The sequence below is a fragment of the Entelurus aequoreus genome, linkage group LG26, assembly GCF_033978785.1.
Source record: "Entelurus aequoreus isolate RoL-2023_Sb linkage group LG26, RoL_Eaeq_v1.1, whole genome shotgun sequence".
Lineage (NCBI taxonomy): Eukaryota > Metazoa > Chordata > Actinopteri > Syngnathiformes > Syngnathidae > Entelurus > Entelurus aequoreus.
Window position 1 is genome coordinate 34660667 of NC_084756.1, and position 25000 is coordinate 34685666.

General features: G+C 37.4%; 1 protein-coding gene across 1 annotated transcript; it reads right to left on the bottom strand.

The window, feature by feature from the left end:
- Positions 1-3189: 3189 nt before the first annotated feature.
- LOC133643332 (fibroleukin-like) lies at positions 3190-24802 on the bottom strand. Its single transcript, XM_062037820.1, has 6 exons — positions 24437-24802; positions 20955-21144; positions 13403-13474; positions 11210-11322; positions 10862-11124; positions 3190-3532 (listed from the first exon to the last, which is right to left on the bottom strand). The coding sequence occupies exons 1-6, from the start codon at positions 24800-24802 to the stop codon at positions 3190-3192; spliced, it is 1347 nt and encodes a 448-aa protein (XP_061893804.1).
- Between the last annotated feature and the right edge of the window lie 198 nt (positions 24803-25000).

Below are 25000 nucleotides of genomic sequence, written 5' to 3' on the forward strand. Positions count from 1 at the left end.
AAAAAATAATAATGAATCAAAATCAATGTCATTATGAATTATTGACCTAATCAAGGCTCCAATTACGTCACATTAAATATTCCACTTTAAGATATTTTTGGGGGAAAATGTTGCATATTTTGTGTTTGACATACAAAAAACTGAGCTGTTTTTTTTTTTTAAAGAAGGGCCTAAAACAAACAAATAAAAAACAATAGAACTTATAATTTACGGATAGATCTGAAGTTGATCTTGAGATTATCGTGTTAAAAATAAACAGTAAAAAAAAAAGTATAATTTATTTTTTAACACTTTAATGAGTAGGACCCTTTTGGATCCCCAATCATTTTAGAGTGATTTGTTTTTAAGTGCCATTGCTCAAAAAATAATAATGAATTAAAATCAATGGTGTTATGAGTTATTGACCTTTTTAAGGCTCCAATTATTATATAACCTGAAATATTCCACTTAAAAATTTTATTGGGTGAAAATATTGCATATTTTGTGTTTTTTTTCATTAAAAAAATGGGTTTTCTTTGACAAAAAGAGCACACAACTTAAATCTTTAAAAACGTTATATTGACAAATAGACCTAATGTTGATCTAGAGATTTAAAACTTGAATAATAATACAAATAATAATACTGAATAATGACACTTGAGTGGAGGCCTAAATGTATATTTTTTTATACATATTCTTTAACTTTAACTTTATTGGTTTTTGAAATAAAAAATATCAAAATGGCCCCTGCTTGCTTTGATTTTTCAGTGTGCGGCCCTCAGTGGAAAAAGTTTGGACACCCCTGCCTTAAAACAAGTAAAACACTCTAACATAAAATCTGCTTAGTGAGAAGAATTATCTTATCAGACAGAAAATAAGCAAATATCACCCTTATTTGAGATATTTAATCTTACTTAGATTGCAGTTTTTGCAGTGTGAGACAGCCCTCGCAAAAGTGACTAAGGATCTATTACTAAGTATGGATTTATTGATTCCCTGTAAACAACTTAACATTTTTGGAATATTTTATTAGAAGGAACTTACTCTAGCGCCCCACTGGATCCAATATTCAAAAGTCAACTAAAGCATTCAGGATATACCTCTAGGGATGATGTTCGAAACCGGTTCTCCCCGTTGTTCGATAAGAAAAGAACCGTTCGATAAGAAAAGAACCGATTTCCATGGACTCGAATCCCTTTTTGAGAACCGGTTCCCGTTATCGAGGCCACTATAGTAAAGAAAAAGAGTTGGTTCTTTATTCGAATCCCTGGGAACGAATCCCGTCCCACAAGAAATGCCCTGTGGGACATCACAGGAAATGACACATCACATCATTTCCTGTGATGTCACACAAGCAGCAAAAATAATGGACCCGGAAAAAACGCCTCAAGGCATGGCTATTCACCTATAGCAGGGGTGCTCATTACATCGATCGCGATCTACTGGTCGATCGCGGAGGTTGTGTCAGTCGTTCGCCAGCCAGGCATTAAAAAAATAGTCCTAAAAATGAGTGATCATAAATCTTCACTATGACGTCACTTTCGTCACTTGATTGACATTCACGGCACCCGAGGGTCTTCTGAGATGACGCCGGCTGCTGCCAGCTCATTATTAAGAAAAAATGACAGACAGGAAGGCGAGAAACACTTTTTATTTCAACAGACTCTGGCGCCGTACCTGTCGTCAAAACTCCAAAGACCGACTGCACAGTTCCTGCCTTCACAATAAAAGCTCTGCTTCATCCTGCCTGCGCTAAGAGTCTCAGAAAGCTGGCGTGCACAAGCTAGCAAGCTACGGAGTTTGCCGCCAATGTATTTCTTGTAAAGTGTATACAAAGGAGTATGGAAGCTGGACAAATAAGATGACAAAAACCAAACACTTTCATGTGGTATAGGACAGAAATGAGGACTTTTTTTCTCCTCCATTTGAAAATAATATGTTATCAGCACTACTGTCTGATTCCAATCAATGCAAGTCATCAGAATCAGGTAATACACCAACTTATATTCTTGTCTTCATGAAAGAAAGGAATCCAAATGTGTTAAACATGCTTGTATTATCATTAAACACCTTTAACTTGTTAACAATATTAACTATATGTGTTAAACATGCTTGTATTATCTTTAAACACCTTTAACTTGTTAATAATATTAACTATATGTGTTAAACATGCTTGTATTATCATTAAACACCTTTAACTTGTTAGCAATATTAAGTATATGTGTTAAACATGCTTGCATTATCTTTAAACACCTTTAACTTGTTAATAATATTAACTATATGTGTTAAACATGCTTGTATTATCATTAAACACCTTTAACTTGTTAACAATATTAACTATATGTGTTAAACATGCTTGTATTATCTTTAAACACCTTTAACTTGTTAATAATATTAACTACATGTGTTAAACATGCTTGTATTATCATTAAACACCTTTAACTTGTTAACAATATTAAGTATATGTGTTAAACATGCTTGCATTATCTTTAAACACCTTTAACATGTTAGCAATATTAACTATATGTATTAAACATCCTTCTTTTATCATTAAACACCTTTAATTTATTAACTATATGTGTTAAACATGCTTGCATTATCATTAAACACCTTTAGCTTGTTAACAAAACATATATTTCATAAATAAGTAAATATAAATTATATATATGAATGAGGTAGATCCCCACGACTTGATCAATTGAAAAGTAGCTCGCCTGCAGAAAAAGTGTGAGCACCCCTGACCTATAGTGATCACAGAGACTGGTTGTTTTTGTGTTACTGTATATATTTGTTTTTCTGAAAAATCCCACTTAATATACTTTGGGTAACAACAGTCAATATTTTATTTTTTTATTTTTTTAGGGGGGTAACAGTCAATATTTATTTTTATTTATTTATTTATTTTTTTTCTTATAAAATAAAAGTGAGCTTTTGTTAAACCAAATATTGTGTTTTTTTCCATATACAACAACCTATCTGGATTCGATAAGAGAATCGATAAGGAATCGGTCGATAAGAGGATTCGATAATGGGCTCGAACTCGATCATTTCTTATCAAACATCATCCCTATATACCTCCTTTATGTAACATTTATTTCAATAACATGTATGAACATTTATTCTGTGAGTTGAGTTTAGAAAAAGTAAAAAAAAATGACTGTCATTGCAATCAAGCGTCTCATCAGCAGCTCGCCTTCCCTTCCTCCATCTTCAGGTTGAGCCAGCGAAATGGCGTGGTCTTATCTTCATCTCTACTCTCCTGAAGGAATAGCGTTCGCCAGTCCGCCCGTCAGTCAGGATGTACCACGTCCCCCAGTAGATGCCGTCGGTCACCCCGCCGTAGCGCCCCCGGTGGTAGCGCCCGTTCAGGTTGGCGGCCAGGCAGGCGTCAAACCACCAGCCCGCGCCGTAGTACTGGCCGCAGCCACCGGCGGCGTAGCGGTCGTGGTCTCGGTCGGTGGTGCTGAAGGATCTGCCGTCGTGGTTGTAACGTTTGCTGTAGCTCAGCGCGTTGCCCGCGTCACCGGAGTACTCGCGCGCTGTCAGGCGGTACCTGGATGGGAGGGAGGATCTTTGAGAATACAGTTTTGTCACTCGCTTGCACATTATGTTTATTTTGTACACATTTTAACAAATCATCTAACATTAGCCTACATGACACTGACACCGACCTATCACAGTTGACCATACTGTACAGTGGCGGCAACAAGTTTGTATGCTAGGTCTATTGCAGGGGTCACCAACCTTTTTGAAACCAAGAGCTACTTCTTGGGTAGTGATTAATGCGAAGGGCTACCAGTTTGATACACACTTAAATAAATTGCCAGAAATAGCCAATTTGCTCAATTTACCTTTAACTCTATGTTATTATTAATAATTAATGATATTTACACTTAATTGAACAGTTTAAAAGAGGAGAAAACACGAAAAAAATGACAATTAAATTTTGAAACATAGTTTATCTTCAATTTCGACTCCTTAAAATTTAAAATTCAACCGAAAAAAAGAAGAGAAAAACTAGCTAATTCGAATCTTTTAGAAAAAATTAAAAAAATAATTTATGGAACATCATTAGTAATTTTTCCTGATTAAGATTAATTTTAGAATTTTGATGACATGTTTTAAATAGGTTAAAATCCAACCTGCACTTTGTTAGAATATATAACAAATTGGACCGAGCTATATTTCTAACAAAGAAAAATCATTATTTCTTCTATATTTTTCAGAACAAAAATTTTAAAAGAAATTCAAAAGACTTTGAAATAAGATTTAAATGTGATTCTACAGATTTTCTAGATTTGCCATAATAATTTTTTTGAATTTTAATCATAATAAGTTTGAAGAAATATTTCACAAATATTCTTCGTCGAAAAAACAGAAGCTAAAATGAAGAATTAAATTAAAATGTATTTATTATTCTTTACAATAAAAATAAAAAAATTACTTGAACATTGATTTAAATTGTCAGGAAAGAAGAGGAAGGAATTTAAAAGGTAAAAAGGTATATATGTTTAAAAATCCTTAAATCATTTTTAAGGTTGTATTTTTTCTCTAAAATTGTCTTTCTGAAAGTTATAAGAAGCAAAGTAAAAAAATTAATGAATTAATTTAAACAAGTGAAGACCAAGTCTTTAAAATATTTTCTTGGATTTTCAAATTCTATTTGAGTTTTATCTCTCTTAGAATTAAAAATGTTGAGCAAAGCGAGACTAGCTAGCTAGTAAATAAATACAATTTAAAAAATAGAGGCAGCTCACTGGTAAGTGCTGCTATTTGAGCTATTTTTAGAACAGGCCAGCGGGCTACTCATCTGGTCCTTACGGGCTACCTGGTGCCAGCGGGCACCGCGTTGGTGACCCCTGGTCTATTGTAACAGACAACATCAACACACATGAAATAAAGGTATTACATTTATTTGTACTGTATTTGATTTAGGCAAGTACACTATATTGCCAAAAGTCTTTGGCCACCCATCCAAATGATCAGGTGTCCTAATCACTTGGCCCGGCCACAGGTGTATAAAATCAAGCACTTAGGCATGGAGACTGTTTCTACAAACATTTGTGAAAGAATGGGCCGCTCTCAGTGATTTCCAGCGTGGAACTGTCATAGGATGTGTGAAGAATGCATATATATATTTATTTAAAGGCCTACTGAAATGATTTTTTTTTATTTAAACGGGAATAGCAGATCCATTCTATGTGTCATACTTGATCATTTCGCGATATTGCCATATTTTTGCTGAGAGGATTTAGTAGAGAAAATCGACGATAAAGTTCGCAACTTTTGCTCGCTGATAAAAAAAGCCTTGCCTGTACCGGAAGTAGCGTGACGTCACAGGAGGTAATATTCCTCACAATTTTCCTTTGTTTACAATGGAGCGAGAGAGATTTGGAGCGACAAAGCGACGATTACCCCATTAATTTGAGCGAGGATGAAAGATTCGTGGATGAGGAACGTTAGAGTGAAGAACTAGAGGCAGTGCAGGATGTATCTTTTTTCGTTCTGACCGTAACTTAGGTACAAGCTGGCTCATTGGATTCCACACTCTCTCCTTTTTTAAACCACCTCGGATACTATATGCTCTTGAAAATGAGAGTCGAGCACGCGAAATGGACATTCACAGTGACTTTTATCTCCACGACAATACATCGGTGACACAGTTAGCTACTGGGCTAACGTGATAGCATCATTCTCAAATGCAGATAGAAACAAAATACATAAACCCCTGACTGGAAGGATAGACAGAAGATCAACAATACTATTAAACCATGGACATGTAACTACACGGTTAATAACTCTCAGCCTGGTAAAGCTTAACAATGCTGTTGCTAACGACGCTAAGGCTAATTTAGCAACTTAGCAACCGGACCTCACAGAGCTATGATAAAAACATTAGCGCTCCACCTACGCCAGCCAGCCCTCATCTGCCCATCAACAGCCGTGCTCACCTGCGTTCCAGCGATCGACGGCGCGACGAAGGACTTAATCCGTGGGTTTGGCGGCTAGCATCGGCTAGGCGTCTGCTAAGTCCTTGTTGTGTTGCTACAGCCAGCCGCTAATACACCGATCGATCCCACCTACAACGTTCTTCTTTGCAGCCTCCATTGTTCAGTAAACAAATTGCAAAAGATTCACCAACACAGATGTCCAGAATACTGTGGAATTATGAAATGAAAACAGAGCTTGTTGTATAGGATTCTCCGGGCTCCGAATACTTCCCTTGTCCTCGTGACGTCACACGCATACGTCAGCATAATAAAACGTTTTTAACAGGAAGTGTGGCGGGAAATTTAGAATTGCACTTTATAAGTTAACCCGGCCGTATTGGCATGTGTTGCAATGTTAAGATTTCATCATTGATATATAAACTATCAGACTGCGTGGTCGGTAGTAGTGGGTTTCAGTAGGCCTTTAAGAGTTATTTCTTTTTAATTCACAGTTATGTGTGAAGCAGCTAGTGTTTTTCCATTTGTACTCTTTCGATTTCTTCTCTTATGTCCGCAAGTAAACTATGTCTGTTACCTTGAAGACTTGCACTGTATGAGATGGAATACTCCCTTTCGTCTTATCTGTAGTGGAACAATGAAGACAGGTGGGGGCATTCTTCGTTTTGCAAGACGTGGGCTCTTCCGTTCGAGTGTTAGAACAACTTAGGAAGCCGGTATGAATGTATTGGTCTAGGTCAGGGGTGTCCAAACTTTTTCCACTGAGGGCCGCACACGGAAAAATTAAAGCATGCGAGGGCCATTTTGATATTTTTCATTTTCAAACCATAACAAATAATATGGATTTTGTTTTTGTTTTTTACCTTTAGGGCTCCCGGGGACCATAAAGGGTCTAAGTCATTAAAATGTAAAAAAAACAAGTCGAATTTTATATATATATATATATATATATATATATTTTTTTTTTTTTTAACGCTTACAGTAAATCTCTACAGTATATCAACTTCAGGTTGAAATAAAGTTAAAAAAAAACAAAAAGGTTTTATGCCTTTTCTGTCAAAGACAACTTTGTTTTTTATAATTAAAACTGAAATATGCAGTATTTCCCCCACTGCCCAAAACATTCAAAAAGCAATGTTTGATGTGAAGTAATTAGAGCCTTAAAAAGATCAATAATGCAGGACAGCATTCATTATTATTTTTGAGTAATCACAGTGAAAAGACAAAAAAAATCCCATTAAATATATTTGGGACCCAAAAGGTTTGTATCATAAAGTGATACATTTTTATTAGTTTTTTTTATAACTTTCAACACTTAAGTTACGAGATCAACTTCAGATATATCTGTCGATTTTACGTTTGAACTATTATTTTGTTTGTTTTATGCTCTTTTGTCAAAGAAAACATTGATGTTTTTGTATGGCAACCACACAATATTTTCCACATAAAACATTTTAAAGTGAAATATTTGAAATAATTGGAGCCTTGAATAGGTCAATAATTCATTATAACATTGAGTTATTTTTTCCTTTTTTTTTAAGAAATGGCAAAAAAAAGAAAAAAAACAGCCTGCATGGCAGCTTTGTGTCAACATTGCAACTTTTTCTAGTCAGATTTCACCTCATTCCACTTTTTTTAATGTTTTTTAAAATTTTTGCAATAGCATTTACAGAACGTGTGGCGGGCCGGTAAACTATTAGCTGCGGGCCGCAAATGGCCCCCGGGCCGCACTTTGGACACCCCTGGTCTAGGTGGTTCTCCTGAAACTTTCAGTAAAACTTGATAATATTCCAAAACTGTCCTGAGGGTCCTTCTTACTCAGCATATATGTCGTCTAAAGAACTTGGGATTGACCAGTAACTTAGATTCCCTTGGAGGAAGAACTGGTCCGACGCAACAGATGCCACCTGTGCAACAAATCCAGTCCTGAAATGTCTTCGCTCCTAAATATTCCAAAGTCAACTGTTGGCTTTATTATAAGAAAATGGAAGAGTTTGGGAACAACAGCAACTCAGCCACCAAGTGGTAGGCCACGTAAACTGACAGAGAGGGGTCAGCGGATGCTGAAGCGCATAGTGCAAAGACTTTCTGCACAGTCAGTTGCTACAGAGCTCCAAACTGCATGTGACCTTCCAATTAGCCCACGTACAGTACGCAGAGAGCTTCATGGAAGCCATACATCGCCATTTCCAATGCAAAGCGTGGGATGCAAAGCATTGGACTCTAGAGCAGTGGAGACACGTTCTCTGGAGTGATGAATCACGCTTTTCCATCTGGCAATCTGATGGACCAGTCTGGGTTTGGAGGTTGCCAGGAGAACGCTACATTTTGGACTGCGTTGTGCCGAGTGTGAAATTTGGTGGAGGAGGAATTATGGTGTGGGCTTGTTTTTCAGGAGTTGGGCTTGGTCCCTTTAGTTCCAGTGAAAGGAACTTTGAATGCTCCAGGATACCAAAACATTTTGGACAATGTGAGTCAAGGCAGGTGGCCAAATACTTTTGTCAATATAGTGTACGTACATTTCAGGTTATTTGACCGCCCTTTGGTCTTTCCCGTGGTAGTGTAGATGTTGAGTATATTACAAGTGTAGTTAAACCTCGATTTAAGAATTTAATTGATCCTTGAACAGGGGTTCGTATATCCAAAAGTTCTTATAGTGACGCAAATTTCTCCATACAAAAACAATGTAAATATGAATAATGGCTTCCACCCTCGACAAAAGTCTATATTTGTGGTAATGGTGAATGTGTCGGTATACGCTTTGACCACAATAAAAAGTGCTAAACAGTTCTGAATATCAAACAAACATAACAAGGAGGTGATGAAACAACGATCTCTTTATTAATAAGCTAAAACCACAACAAAGCGGAACTGTCCTGTATGCGCTGCACTGCCGACACACATACACACAGGTCTCTCTGGTGACCTCACAAACGATCAGAAATCACGAACATCCTTAACCTGAACAACCACATTGCTACAATAATAGACATTTAGAAAACTAAACCGTAGTCTTTCTTTCATGGTGAAATAAGTCAGTTTTGACATCTTTCCAGAAAAATCCGTTCTCATCACAATTAAAACATTTGCTGTGGTATGAAGCCAGCATTCTCAATCTGGCTTCATACCAGATTTGTAAATCAAGGTTCCACTGTACTTGAGTACCTTCTGAAAGGGTCAGTGCTGAGTTGTGTGCTTGGCCTAAGAGGTTAAAAATAGGGAAACTGTACATTTTTTGGGGTTATGAGAGTCAAGAATACAGATGTTTTTTGTTTTTTAATGCATTGTAACTCGTAAATAAAAGTCCTCTTACAAAGGAGTCAATGGGATGTCCTCTATTCTGCCCATAAAGCCTTCTAAATAATAATCCAACGATACTCTGTTTACATTTAGTGACCTGAATATTAACCAGGTATTAGCGATTTTGTTATTAAACAAGCTGATGCAAACAATCTATTTTTAGTGGCGCCGTGATCCCAGAGAGCTAACTAGCTTATGCTGTTATAATGACATCAGCGGCTTGTGAGCTGCTTTCTCGCCTCGGAGCTCCTGAAAGTTTATTCTAGATCGAGGATGTCCAAACTTTTTCACTTTGGGGCCGCGTTGGGTTAAAAAAAATTTTGGTAGAGAGCCGAAAGCCGACCACATGTAAGGTAACCATACATATATATATATATATATATATATATATATATATATATATATATATATATATACATATATATATATATATATGTAAATATATATACGTATGTATATATGTATGTATGTATGTATATATGTATATATACTGTATATGTATATATATATATATATACTGTATATATGTATATATACTGTATATGTATATATATACATATACACATATATGTATATATATACAGTATATATATATATATATATATATATATATATATATATATATATATATATATATATATATATATATATATATATATATATATATATATATTAGGGCTGCAACAACTAATCGATTAAAATCGATTATAAAAATAGTTGGCGATTAATTTAGTCATCGATTCGTTGGATCTACGCTATGCGCAGAGGCAATTTTATTTTTTTTATTTTTTTATTTTTATGAACCTTTATTTATAAACTGCAACATGTACAAACAGCTGAGAAACAATAATCAAAATAAGTATGGTGCCAGTATGCTGTTTTTTTTTTCAAAAAATACTGGAAAGGATAGAAATGTAGTTTGTCTCTTTTATCCGATTATTAATCGATTAATCGAAGTAATAATCGACAGATTAATCGATTATCAAATTAATCGTTAGTTGCAGCCCTAATATATATATATATATATATATATATATATATATATATATATATATTATAATGGATGTATAACTAATTTAATTGGATATAAAGAATATGTGAAAGCTCGACTCCTGCCTTGTTTACTTGTGTGAGTTTGGTATTCAATCAGTAATGTCAAACAGCTAAAATGCGCCAAACATGGATAAGTGTAGAGAGAGTGTTTTGCATGTTTCCCATCATGCATTGTAATGGATTTAAATGGGTGTAATTTGGACGTGTTTTATAATATCCACAAAGTTCAGTGAGCACGTTGTGTGTATGTGCGACCATGTGTGTTGACTTTTTGTGTTGGTTGCAATTTTTTTTTTTTCGCCATGACTAGGGAAGGTTGTCTGGATTGTGTCATATAAGTTTATCCTGTGCTGTGTTTGACCTGATTTACTCATTTAGTCCACGAGATGGCGGCAGTGTTGCAGCAATAAAATAATCAGATATTTTAAAATTAGATGGACGTCCCGCGGGCTGTAGTTTGGACACCCTTGCACTCGCAGGTGCCGCAGGGAGTAATGAAGGCCACGTCCTTCAATAGCCGATGACCTTTAAGGAAGCTAATGTTCCCGAGAGGTGTCTTTAGCACCGTGTGCGTTCATCACCTCTGTGCCTCCGCGGCCACTTTGAAGTGGTTGTAGGTGGCGTGGCGCCTCTGCTGGTGCCAGTCCTCCAACTCCACACGAAGCTGGTGTTGGCCGGCGGACGTGAGCGCGTGCAAGGCGGCGTTGCCCAGCCAAAGCTCCCCCTGCGGATTGCCAAAGCCCCACCGGTATTCCTGCCACGTCCTGTTGAAGTCCACCGAACCGTCCTGACGATTCTGGACCACGGTCCAGCCGCCTCCAGTCGTCACCATGTCACATTTAGCCTGAGCCAAAACAAAGACCTTGATATTCCGCAGCCGGGGTCTAAAAAAAGCACAATGTTTTATGTGTGTGCTGGTTGTGAAATACCTCGACTGCTGGTCCGGCAAGCTCAGGCTGGATGGTGTAGATGCCGTTCTCTTTGACCCCCAGCCTGTGAATCTCTGCACAGTCCTGAGGATGCAACCTTTCCAACGGTGCGACTGACAAGCAAGAGTTCAATTTCATTCAGCAAGTATATCAACTCACATATTCAACAATAATCAAAATATGTGTAGTCAGTCAGGGCATTGAGGGGATCTGGTTTGGTGGCTGCAGGATTAGGTCTCTGCTTTTTGCAGATGATGTAGTCCTGATGGCTTCAACTGGCCAGGATCTTCAGCTCTCACTGGATCGGTTTCCAGCCGAGTGTGAAGCAACTGGGATGAGAATCAGCACCTCCAAGTCAGAGTCCAAGGTTCTCGCCCGGAAAAGGGTGGAGTGCCATCTCCGAGTTGGGGAGGAGACCCTGCCCCAAGTGGAGGAGTTCAAGTACCTCGGAGTCTTGTTCACGAGTGAGGGAAGAGTGGATCGTGAGATCGACAGGCGGGTCGGTGCGGCGTCTTCAGTAATGCGGACGCTGTATCGATCCGTTGTGGTAAAGAAGGAGCTGAGCCGGAAGGCAAAGCTCTCAATTTACCGGTTGATCTACGTCGTACTTGCCAACCCTCCCGGATTTTCCGGGAGACTCCCGGAATTCAGCACCTCTCCCGAAAACCTCCCGGAAGAAATGTTCTCCCGAAAATCTCCCGGAATTCAGCCAGAGCTGGAGGCCACGCCCCCTCCAGCTCCATGCGGACCTGAGTGGGGACAGCGGCGACAGTCTGTTTTCACGTCCGCTTTCCCACGATATAAACAGCGTGCCTGCCCAATCACGTTATAACTGTAGAATGATCGAGGGCGAGTTCTTGGTTTCTTATGTGGGTTTATTGTTAGGCCGTTTCATTAACGTCCTCCCAGCGCGGTAACAACACACAACAACAGCAGTCACGTTTTCGTCTACCGTAAAGCAGTTCGTCTGCCGTAAACAGCAATGTTGTGACACTCTTAAACAGGACAATACTGCCATCTACTGGATAGCCTCCGGAACACTGAAATTCAAGTATTTCTTTTATTTATATGTATAATAAAATAAATATATATATATATATATATATATATATATATATATATATATATATATATATATATATATATATATATATATATATATATATATATATATATATATAGCTAGAATTCACTGAAAGTCAAGTATTTCATACACATATATATATATATACTGTATATATATATATACTGTATATATATATATATATATATATATATTCATATATATATATATATATATATATATATATATTAAATATATATGAAATACTCGAGTTGGTGAATTCTAGCTGTAAATATACTTCTCCCCTCTTAACCACGCCCCAACCACACCCCTGCCCCACCCCCGACCACACACCCCGGAATCGGAGGTCTCAAGGTTGGCAAGTATGATTTACGTTCCCATCCTCACCTATGGTCATGAGCTTTGGGTTATGACCGAAAGGACAAGATCACGGGTACAAGCGGCCCAAATGAGTTTCCTCCACAGGGTGGCGGGAATCTCCCTTAGAGATAGGGTCAGAAGCTCTGCCATCCGGGAGGAGCTCAAAGTAAAGCCGCTGCTCCTCCACATGGAGAGGAGCCAGATGAGGTGGTTCGGGCATCTGGTCAGGATGCCACCCGAATGCCTCCCTAGGGAGGTGTTTAGGGCACGTCCGACCGGTAGGAGGCCACGGGGAAGACCCAGGACACGTTGGGGAGACTATCTCTCCCGGCTGGCCTGGGAACGCCTCGGGATCCCCCGGGAGGAGCTGGACGAAGTGGCTGGGGAGAGGGAAGTCTGGGCTTCCCTGCTTAGGCTGCTGCCCCCGAGACCTGACCTCGGATAAGCGGAAGAAGATGGATGGATGGATGTATAGTCACGAGTCACAGTCCGTGGGTCAGTTGGCAGTCTTAAATACTGCAAAAGCAGCGATAGACCCCCAACTGTACTCTCAATCGTCGCCATCTTGGCTACGTGGCTGAAAAGGTGGAACGAGCTCCATTGGTTGCAATTCACCATTGAAAAAGGGAGACGTGAAAGCAGATAAATATTGCGATTGTCCGTTTTCCGTCTATAATGGATGTGTAACAGCACTACACTGTAGTTGTGGAGCAGCGCGCCAGTTTGTGTGGTGGTGTGGCAGTACTCACCTGTAGGACGTGTAATGCTCTTGAGGAAAAGAAGCAGGTCTTTCTCCCCTTCTCTTCCCACGGCTGCACTTCCTGTCAAAGACAGGTGAGCTGGTCAGCAACTTACACATGTGTGTATATACAGTATATATATATGTATATATATATATGTATGTGTGTATATATATATATATATATATATATATATATATATATATATATATATATATATATATATATATATATATATATATATATATATATATATATATATATATATATATATATATATATATATATATATGTATGTATGTATGTATGTATGTGTGTGTGTATATATATATATATATATATTAGAGATGTCCGATAATATTGGTCTGCCGATATTATCGGCCGATAAATGCGTTAAAATGTAATATCGGAAATTATCGGTATCGTTTTTTTTATTATCAGTATCGTTTTTTTTTGGGGTTTTTTTATTTTTATTTTTAATTAAATCCACGTAAAAAACACAAGATACATTTACAATTAGTGCACCAACCCAAAAAACCTCCCTCCCCCATTTACACTCATTCACACAAAAGGGTTGTTTCTTTCTGTTATTAATATTCTGGTTCCTACATTATATATCAATATATATCAATACAGTCTGCAAGGGATACAGTCCGTAAGCACACATGATTGTGCGTGCTGCTGGTCCACTAATAATACTAACCTTTAACAGTTAATTTTACAAATTTTCATTAATTACTAGTTTCTATGTAACTGTTTTTATATTGTTTTACTTTCTTTTTTATTCAAGAAAATGTTTTTAATTTATTTATCTTATTTTATTTGATTCATTTTTTTAAAAAGTACCTAATCTTCACCATACCTGGTTGTCCAAATTAGGCATAATAATGTGTTAATTCCCCGACTGTATATATCGGTTGATATCGGTATCGGTTGATATCGGTATCTGTAATTAAAGAGTTGGACAATATCGGCATATCGGATATCGGCAAAAAGCCATTATCGGACATCCCTAATATATATATATATATATGTATATGTATATATATGTATATGTATATAGAGACATACTTTAATAACTTGAAGTAAATAATGAAAACCAATTACAAACCAAAAATACAAAAATAACCAAAAGCAGTGTTTTTTTCACGATATGTCGACTTTTTTCTTATAAAATTGGGAACAATTTCTCATATTCTTTCTGTTTCTCTAATATTGCAATATTTTCTTGTAAAATTCTTACTTTTTTATGTAAAATTATTACTTTTTTACTGCAAAACGGTGACATTTGTCCTATAAAATTCTGACTTGTGTCCCAATATTGCCAATTTTTTTTGTTGTTCTTGTAAAATTGTGACATTTTTTGAGTAAAAATTCCGATTATTATTATAATATTGCCCAAATTTTTAAGTTTTCTTATAAAATTGTGACTTTTGTCGGGTAAAATTACCAACATTTTAAGCTTTTCTTGTAAAATTGCGACTGTTATTGAGTACAATTCCGACTTTTATCATAATATTGCACAAATGTTCAGTTTTTCTTGTAAAATGTGGACTTGCGTTGGGTAAAATTACAACTTTTATTATAATACTGCCAAAATTCTAAGTTTTTCTTGTGAAATTGTGACCTTTTTCTTGTGAAATTCCGAATAATTTTACACAACAAGCTTTTTTATATTTGCATAGTATGTATGTATTATTAATGTTGTAAATAATACACATCTTTATATATCTAGAAAGGCTGGTCCTAAAGAAGTAGGCATTATTCTCAGGTCTCAAGAAGCTAACAAATACAAAAGTGTGTGTGTGTGTGTGTGTGTGTGTGTGTGTGTGTGTGTGTGTGTGTGTGCGTGTGTGTGTGTGTGTGTGTGTGTGTGTGTGTGTGTGTGTGTGTGTCTGAGTGTGTGTGTGTTGTATTTCTACCCTTTTTGACACATCAACAAGGAAAAGTATCTTCCATATGAGGAGGTGTGAACAAGTGATGACATAAATCATGGTCCCAATAACATTGCATCTAATAGAGAATGTCTCATTAGCACCCCTGCTGGTGGAATATGTCAAAATGAGGGTGGTCCCAAAAAGGAGGGATTTTTCAAATTGACTGCGTCGGTTTTAAAAGTGCTCCCCCACTGGTCAACATATGGAACAACAAGTGTGTGTAAGAAATTCAAATGCGCTCCCTCTGCCCAAAATAAAATAAATATGTATATAGAGACATACTGTAATAACTTGAAGTAAATAATGAAAACCAATTACAAACCAAAAATACAAAAATAACCAAAAGCAGTGTTTTTTTCACGATATGTCGACTTTTTTCTTATAAAACTGGGAGCAATTTGTCATATTCTTTCTGTTTCTGTAATATTGCAATATTTTCTTGTAAAATTCTTACTTTTTTATGTAAAATTATTACTTTTTTACTGCAAAACGGTGACATTTGTCCTATAAAATTCTGACTTGTGTCACAATATTGCCAATTTTTTTTGTTGTTCTTGTAAAATTGTGACATTTTTTGAGTAAAAATTCCGATTATTATTATAATATTGCCCAAATGTTTAAGTTTTCTTATAAAATTGTGACTTTTGTCGAGTAAAATTACCAACATTTTAAGCTTTTCTTGTAAAATTGCGACTGTTATTGAGTACAATTCCGACTTTTACCATAATATTGTACAAATGTTCAGTTTTTCTTGTAAAATGTGGACTTGCGTTGGGTAAAATGACGACTTTTATTATAATACTGCCAAAATTCTAAGTTTTTCTTGTGAAATTGTGACCTTTTTCTTGTGAAATTCCGAATAATTTTTCACAACAAGCTTTTTTATATTTGCATAGTATGTATATATTATTAATGTTGTAAATACACATCTTTATATATCTAGAAAGGCTGGTCCTAAAGAGGTAGGCATTATTCTCAGGTCTCAAGAAGGTAACTAATACAAAAGTGTGTGTGTGTGTGTGTGTGTGTGTGTGTGTGTGTGTGTGTGTGTGTGTGTGTGTGTGTGTGTGTGTGTATGTGTGTGTGTGTGTGTGTGTGTGTGTGTGTTGTATTCTTAGCCTTCTTGAGACATCAACAAGGAAAAGTATCTTCCATATGAGGAGGTGTGAACAAGTGATGACATAAATCATGGTCCCAATAACATTGCATCTAATAGAGAATGTCTCATTTGCACCCCTGCTGGTGGAATATGTCAAAATGAGGGTGGTCCCAAAAAGGAGGGATTTTTCAAATTGACTGTGTCGGTTTTAAAAGTGCTCCCCCTCTGGTCAACATATGAAATAACAAGTGTGTGTAAGAAATTAAAATGTGCTCCCTCTGGCCAAAATTAATGTAAAAAATTAAATAAATATGTATATAGAGACATACTGTAACAACTTGAAGTAAATAATGAAAACCAATTACAAACCAAAAATTCAAAAAATACAAAAATAACTAAAAGCAGTCTTTTTTTCACGATATGTCGACTTTTTTCTTATAAAACTGGGAACAATTTCTCACATTCTTTCTGTTTCTGTAATATTGCAATATTTTCTTTGTAAAATTCTTACTTTTTTATGTAAAATTATCACTTTTTTACTGCAAAACGGTGACATTTGTCCTATAAAATTCTAAATTGTGTCCCAATATTGCCATTTTTTTTGTTGTTCTTGTAAAATTGTGACATTTTTTGAGTAAAAATTCCGATTATTATTATAATATTGCTAACATTTTAAAGTTTTCTTATAAAATTGTGACTTTTGTCGGGTAAAATTACCAACATTTTAAGCTTTTCTTGTAAAATTGCGACTGTTATTGAGTACAATTCCGACTTTTATCATAATATTGCACAAATGTTCAGTTTTTCTTGTAAAATGTGGACTTGCGTTGGGTAAAATTACAACTTTTATTATAATACTGCCAAAATTCTAAGTTTTTCTTGTGAAATTGTGACTCATTTTTCACAACAAGCTTTTTTATATTTGCATAGTATGTATATATTATTAATGTTGTAAATACACATCTTTATATATCTAGAAAGGCTGGTCCTAAAGAGGTAGGCATTATTCGGAGGTCTCAAGAAGGTAACACATACAAAAGTGTGTGCGTGTGTGTGTGTGTGTGTGTGTGTGTGTGTGTGTGTGTGTGTGTGTGTGTGTGTGTGTGTGTGTGTGTGTGTGTGTGTGTGTGTGTGTGTGTGTGTGTGTGTGTGTGTGTGTGTTGTATTCCTAGCCTTCTTGAGACATCAACAAGGAAAAGTATCTTCCATATGAGGAGGTGTGAACAAGTGATGACATAAATCATGGTCCCAATAACATTGCATCTAATAGAGAATGTCTCATTTGCACCCCTGCTGGTGGAATATGTCAAAATGAGGGTGGTCCCAAAAAGGAGGGATTTTTCAAATTGACTGTGTCGGTTTTAAAAGTGCTCCCCCTCTGGTCAACATATGAAATAACAAGTGTGTGTAAGAAATTAAAATGTGCTCCCTCTGGCCAAAATTAATGTAAAAAATTAAATAAATATGTATATAGAGACATACTGTAACAACTTGAAGTAAATAATGAAAACCAATTACAAACCAAAAATTCAAAAAATACAAAAATAACTAAAAGCAGTCTTTTTTTCACGATATGTCGACTTTTTTCTTATAAAACTGGGAACAATTTCTCACATTCTTTCTGTTTCTGTAATATTGCAATATTTTCTTTGTAAAATTCTTACTTTTTTATGTAAAATTATCACTTTTTTACTGCAAAACGGTGACATTTGTCCTATAAAATTCTAAATTGTGTCCCAATATTGCCATTTTTTTTGTTGTTCTTGTAAAATTGTGACATTTTTTGAGTAAAAATTCCGATTATTATTATAATATTGCTAACATTTTAAAGTTTTCTTATAAAATTGTGACTTTTGTCGGGTAAAATTACCAACATTTTAAGCTTTTCTTGTAAAATTGCGACTGTTATTGAGTACAATTCCGACTTTTATCATAATATTGCACAAATGTTCAGTTTTTCTTGTAAAATGTGGACTTGCGTTGGGTAAAATTACAACTTTTATTATAATACTGCCAAAATTCTAAGTTTTTCTTGTGAAATTGTGACTCATTTTTCACAACAAGCTTTTTTATATTTGCATAGTATGTATATATTATTAATGTTGTAAATACACATCTTTATATATCTAGAAAGGCTGGTCCTAAAGAGGTAGGCATTATTCGGAGGTCTCAAGAAGGTAACACATACAAAAGTGTGTGCGTGTGTGTGTGTGTGTGTGTGTGTGTGTGTGTGTGTGTGTGTGTGTGTGTGTGTGTGTGTGTGTGTGTGTGTGTGTGTGTGTGTGTGTGTGTGTGTGTGTGTGTGTGTGTGTGTGTGTGTGTTGTATTCCTAGCCTTCTTGAGACATCAACAAGGAAAAGTATCTTCCATATGAGGAGGTGTGAACAAGTGATGACATAAATCATGGTCCCAATAACATTGCATCTAATAGAGAATGTCTCATTTGCACCCCTGCTGGTGGAATATGTCAAAATGAGGGTGGTCCCAAAAAGGAGGGATTTTTCAAATTGACTGTGTCGGTTTTAAAAGTGCTCCCCCTCTGGTCAACATATGAAATAACAAGTGTGTGTAAGAAATTAAAATGTGCTCCCTCTGGCCAAAATTAATGTAAAAAATTATATAAATATGTATATAGAGACATACTGTAATAACTTGAAGTAAATAATGAAAACCAATCACAAACCAAAAATACAAAAATAACTAAAAGCAGTCTTTTTTTCACAATATGTCGACTTTTTTCTTATAAAACTGGGAGCAATTTCTCATATTCCTTCTGTTTCTGTAATATTGCAATATTTTCTTGTAAAATTCTTACTTTTTTATGTAAAATTATTACTTTTTTACTGCAAAACGGTGACATTTGTCCTATAAAATTCTGACTTGTGTCACAATATTGTCCATTTTTTTTGTTGTTCTTGTAAAATTGTGACATTTTTTGAGTAAAAATTCCAATTATTATTATAATATTGCCCAAATTTTTAAGTTTTCTTATAAAATTGTGACTTTTGTCGGGTAAAATTACCAACATTTTAAGCTTTTCTTGTAAAATTGCAACTGTTATTGAGTAAAATTCCAACTTTTATCATAATATTGCACAAATGTTCAGTTTTTCTTGTAAAATGTGGACTTGCGTTGGGTAAAATTACAACTTTTATTATAATACTGCCAAAATTCTAAGTTTTTCTTGTGAAATTCCGAATAATTTTTCACAACAAGCTTTTTTATATTTGCATAGTATGTATATATTATTAATGTTGTAAATACACATCTTTATATATCTAGAAAGACTGGTCCTAAAGAGGTAGGCATTATTCTCAGGTCTCAAGAAGGTAACAAATACAAAAGTGTGTGTGTGTGTGTGTGTGTGTGTGTGTGTGTGTGTGTGTGTGTGTGTGTGTGTGTGTGTGTGTGTGTGTGTGTGTGTGTGTGTGTGTGTGTGTGTGTGTGTGTGTGTGTGTGTGTGTGTGTGTTGTATTCCTAGCCTTCTTGAGACATCAACAAGGAAAAGTAGCTTCCATATGAGGAGGTGTGAACAAGTGATGACATAAATCATGGTCCCAATAACATTGCATCTAATAGAGAATGTCTCATTTGCACCCCTGCTGGTGGAATATGTCAAAATGAGGGTGGTCCCAAAAAGGAGGGATTTTTCAAATTGACTGCGTCGGTTTTAAAAGTGCTCCCCCTCTGGTCAACATATGAAACAACAAGTGTGTGTAAGAAATTCAAATGCGCTCCCTCAGGCCAAAATTAATTTAAAAAATAAAATAAATATGTATATAGAGACATACTGTAACAACTTGAAGTAAATAATGAGAACCAATTACAAAACAAAAATACAAAAATAACTAAAAGCAGTCTTTTTTTCACGATATGTTGACTTTTTTCTTATAAAACTGGGAACAATTTCTCACATTCTTTCTGTTTCTGTAATTTTGCAATGTTTTCTTTGTAAAATGATTACTTTTTTATGTAAAATTATTACTTTTTTACTGCAAAACGGTGACATTTGTCCTATAAAATTCTGACTTGTGTCACAATATTGCCATTTTTTTTGTTGTTCTTGTAAAATTGTGACATTTTTTGAGTAAAAATTCCAATTATTATTATAATATTGCCAACATTTTTAAAGTTTTCTTATAAAATTGTGACTTTTGTCGGGTAAAATTACCAACATTTTAAGCTTTTCTTGTAAAATTGCGACTGTTATTGAGTACAATTCCAACTTTTATCATAATATTGCACAAATGTTCAGTTTTTCTTGTAAAATGTGGACTTGCGTTGGGTAAAATTACAATTTTTATTATAATACTGCCAAAATTCTAAGTTTTTCTTGTGAAATTGTGACTCATTTTTCACAACAAGCTTTTTTATATTTGCATAGTATGTATATATTATTAATGTTGTAAATACACATCTTTATATATCTAGAAAGGCTGGTCCTAAAGAGGTAGGCATTATTCGGAGGTCTCAAGAAGGTAACAAATACAAAAGTGTGTGTGTGCTATAAATGCGCAGTGCGAACCCAGCCGTTTCGCCATCGCCCCGAGGGCCTGGCTGTGACAGTGGAGGTCACACTCCGTCAGCACGGCCGCCATTAGCGCCAGGATGCCCCCCAGCAGGTTGCTGTCCTGGCCTATCCAGACTGCCTCTGTGTCCTGCAGGGAGAGCATGCAGCGCTGCAGACGCACCAGCCGCTCCTTCACGCCGCCGCCCTGCAAAGACAGGAATCGAACGCACGCTTGAAATCATACGGACGCTTTTCCTCGCTTTCCTCGTGCTCGTCCAATCCCCAGTCAGCACACATTCACTGCCTCAGAGACTATCAGTTTCAAAAATGCACATTTCCTGGTGCCTTGACTATTGGCTGGTATTGATCCCATGTGATACCAGCACGAATCGTACAAACTTGAGTTATTTTGTAGTGTGGAATGTTCGAAAAGGTTTGATCGAGTGAAATTATCAAACACGCTACAGTGTTGTATTGCATGTGATATCACGCATGAGTAAACAAGCTGCAGGACTTCTTGTATCGCACGTCATATCACACACAATTAAACACGATGCAAGACCGCTTGTATCGCACATGATATCACGCGTGAGGAAACAAGCTGCCGGGCTTCTTGTATCGCACGTCATATCACACACAATTGAACGCGATGCAAGACTGCTTGTATCGCACGTGATATCACGCATGAGTAAACAAGCTGCAGGACTTCTTGTATCGCACGTGATACCACACACAATCAAACAAGCTGCAGGACTCCTTGTAGGGCACATGATATCACACACAAGTAAACACGCTGCAGGACTGCTTGTATTGCACGTGATATCACACACAAGTAAACACGCTGCAGGACTGCTTGTATTGCACGTGATATCACACACAAGTAAACACGCTGCAGGACTGCTTGTATTGCATGTGATATCATGCATGAGTAAACAAGCTGCAGGACTGCTTGCATTGCACATGATATCACACACAAGTAAGCATGCTGTAGGACTGCTTGTATTGCACGTGATATCATGCATGACTAAACAAGCTGCAGGACTGCTTGTATTGCACATGATATCACACACAAGTAAACACGCTGCAGGACTGCTTGTATTGCACGTGATATCACACACAAGTAAACACGCTGCAGGACTTCTTGTATTGCACGTGATATCATGCATGAGTAAACAAGCTGCAGGACTGCTTGTATTGCACGTGATATCACACACAAGTAAACACGCTGCAGGACTGCTTGTATCGCACGTGATATCACACACAAATAAACACGCTGCAGGACTGCTTGTATTGTACATGATATCACGCACAAGTAAACACGCTGCAGGACTGCTTGTACCGCACGTAAAATCACACAATTAAACACGCTGCAGGACTTCTTGTATCGCACGTAATATCACACACAATTAAATACGGTGCAGGACTGCTTGTATCCTACATGATATCACACACAAATAAACACGATGCAAGACTGCTTGTGTCGCACATGATATCACACACAAGTAAACAATCTGCAGGACTGCTTGTATTGCACATGATATCACACACAAGTAAGCATGCTATAGGACTGATTGTATCGCAAATGATACCACACACAATCAAACACGGTGCAGGACTGCTTGTATCGTATATGATATCACACACAAATAAACACGATGCAGGACTGCTTGTATCACACATGATATCACACACAAGTAAACAATCCGCAGGACTGCTTGTATTGCACATTATATCACACACAAGTAAGCATGCTGTAGGACTGATTGTATCGCACGTGATATCACACACATTTAAACACGCCTCAAGACTGCTTGGATCGGACATGATATCACACACAAACACGCTGCAGAACTGCTTGTATTGTACATGATATCACGCGCAAGGATTTCTTGTATCGCACGTAATATTACACACAATTAAACACACTGCAGGACTTCTTGTATCGCACGTAATATCACACACAATTAAACACGGTGCAGGACTGCTTGTATCGTACATGATATCACACACAAATAAACACGATGCAGGACTGCTTGTATCGCACGTGATATCACACACAAGTAAACAATCTGCAGGGCTGCTTGTATTGCACATGATATCACACACAAGTAAGCATGCTGTAGGACTGATTGTATCGCACATGATACCACACACAATCAAACACGGTGCAGGACTGCTTGTATCGTACATGATATCACACACAAATAAACACGGCGCAGGACTGCTTGTATCGCACATGATATCACACACAAGTAAACAATCTGCAGGATTGCTTGTATTGCACATGATATCACACACAAGTAAGCATGCTATAGGACTGATTGTATCGCAAATGATACCACACACATTCAAACACGGTGCAGGACTGCTTGTATCGTACATGATTTCACACACAAATAAACACGATGCAGGACTGCTTGTATCACACATGATATCACACACAAGTAAACAATCTGCAGGACTGCTTGTATTGCACATGATATCACACACAAGTAAGCATGCTGTAGGACTGATTGTATCGCACGTGATATCACACACATTTAAACACGCCTCAGGACTGCTTAGATCGGACATGATATCACACACAAACACGCTGCAGAACTGCTTGTATTGTACATGATATCACGCACAAGTAAACACACTGCAGGACTTCTTGTATCGCACGTAATATCACACACAATTAAACACGGTGCAGGACTGCTTGTATCGTACATGATATCACACAATCACACACAAATAAACACGATGCAGGACATGATATCACACACAAGTAAACATGCTGCAGGACTGCTTATACCGCACATGGTATCACATATGAGTAAACACGCTGTAGGATGCTTGTATTGCTCCTGATATCACACACAAGTAAACACACTGCAGGATTTCTTGTATCGCACGTAATATCACACACAATTAAACACGCTGCAGGACTTCTTGTATCGCACGTAATATCACACACAATTAAACACGGTGCAGGACTGCTTGTATCGTACATGATATCACATAATCACACACAAATAAACACGATGCAGGACTGCTTGTATCGCACATGATATCACACACAAGTAAACATGCTGCAGGACTGCTTGGATCGCACATGGTATCACATATGAGTAAACACGCTGTAGGATGCTTGTATTGCTCCTGATATCACACACAAGTAAACACACTGCAGGACTGCTTGGATTGCACATAATATCACACACAATTAAACACGGTGCAGGACTGCTTGTATCGTACATGATATCACACACAAGTGAACACGATGCAGGAATGCTTGTACCGCACATGATATCACATACAAGTTTAAACCAGTGTGGGTGGCACTGGGAGCAGGTGGGTAAAGTGTCTTGCCCAAGGACACAACGGCAGTGACTAGGATGACGGAAGCGGGGATCGAACCTGGAACCCTCTACCAACCGAGCTATACCGCCCCATGGTATAGCTCGGTTGGTTGTAGAGGTCAGGCTTCATTCCAAAGAGAAGCAGTCTCTCACCTGAGGACGAAACCTGCCCAAGTCCGGCTTGTGCTCCACCTGCCGAGGGGCGTCCGAGATGGCGGGGAGCAGAACTGCCCTCCTGCAGGGCGGCTGACCCTCGCAGGCTGCTGCCACCAGGTTGTCCCTGCAGGGCGGCTGACCCTCGCAGGCTGCTGCCACCAGGTTGTCCCTGCAGGGCGGCTGACCCTCGCAGGCTGCTGCCACCAGGTTGTCCCTGCAGGGCGGCTGACCCTTGCAGGCTGCTGCCACCAGGTTGTCCCTGCAGGGCGGCTGACCCTCGCAGGCTGCTGCCACCAGGTTGTCCCTGCAGGGCGGCTGTGTGCAGTCGGCAGATGCCTGGCAGCAGAGCAACACAGCCAACATGGCCGCTGACCCCAGTCGCATCATCAGCCAAACCAAAGGTGGCGTTTAGCGTGCAGAAAGAAGCGTGTGGGAGACGTCTGACCTTCCTCACGTCAATCCTTCTTCTGGTGTCTCATCCTCTTCTTTTCGCTCTGGTCCTCACATTCTGTTTAGAGAGCTTGCTTTGGCTCAGATTACCAGATAACTGTCTGACACGGA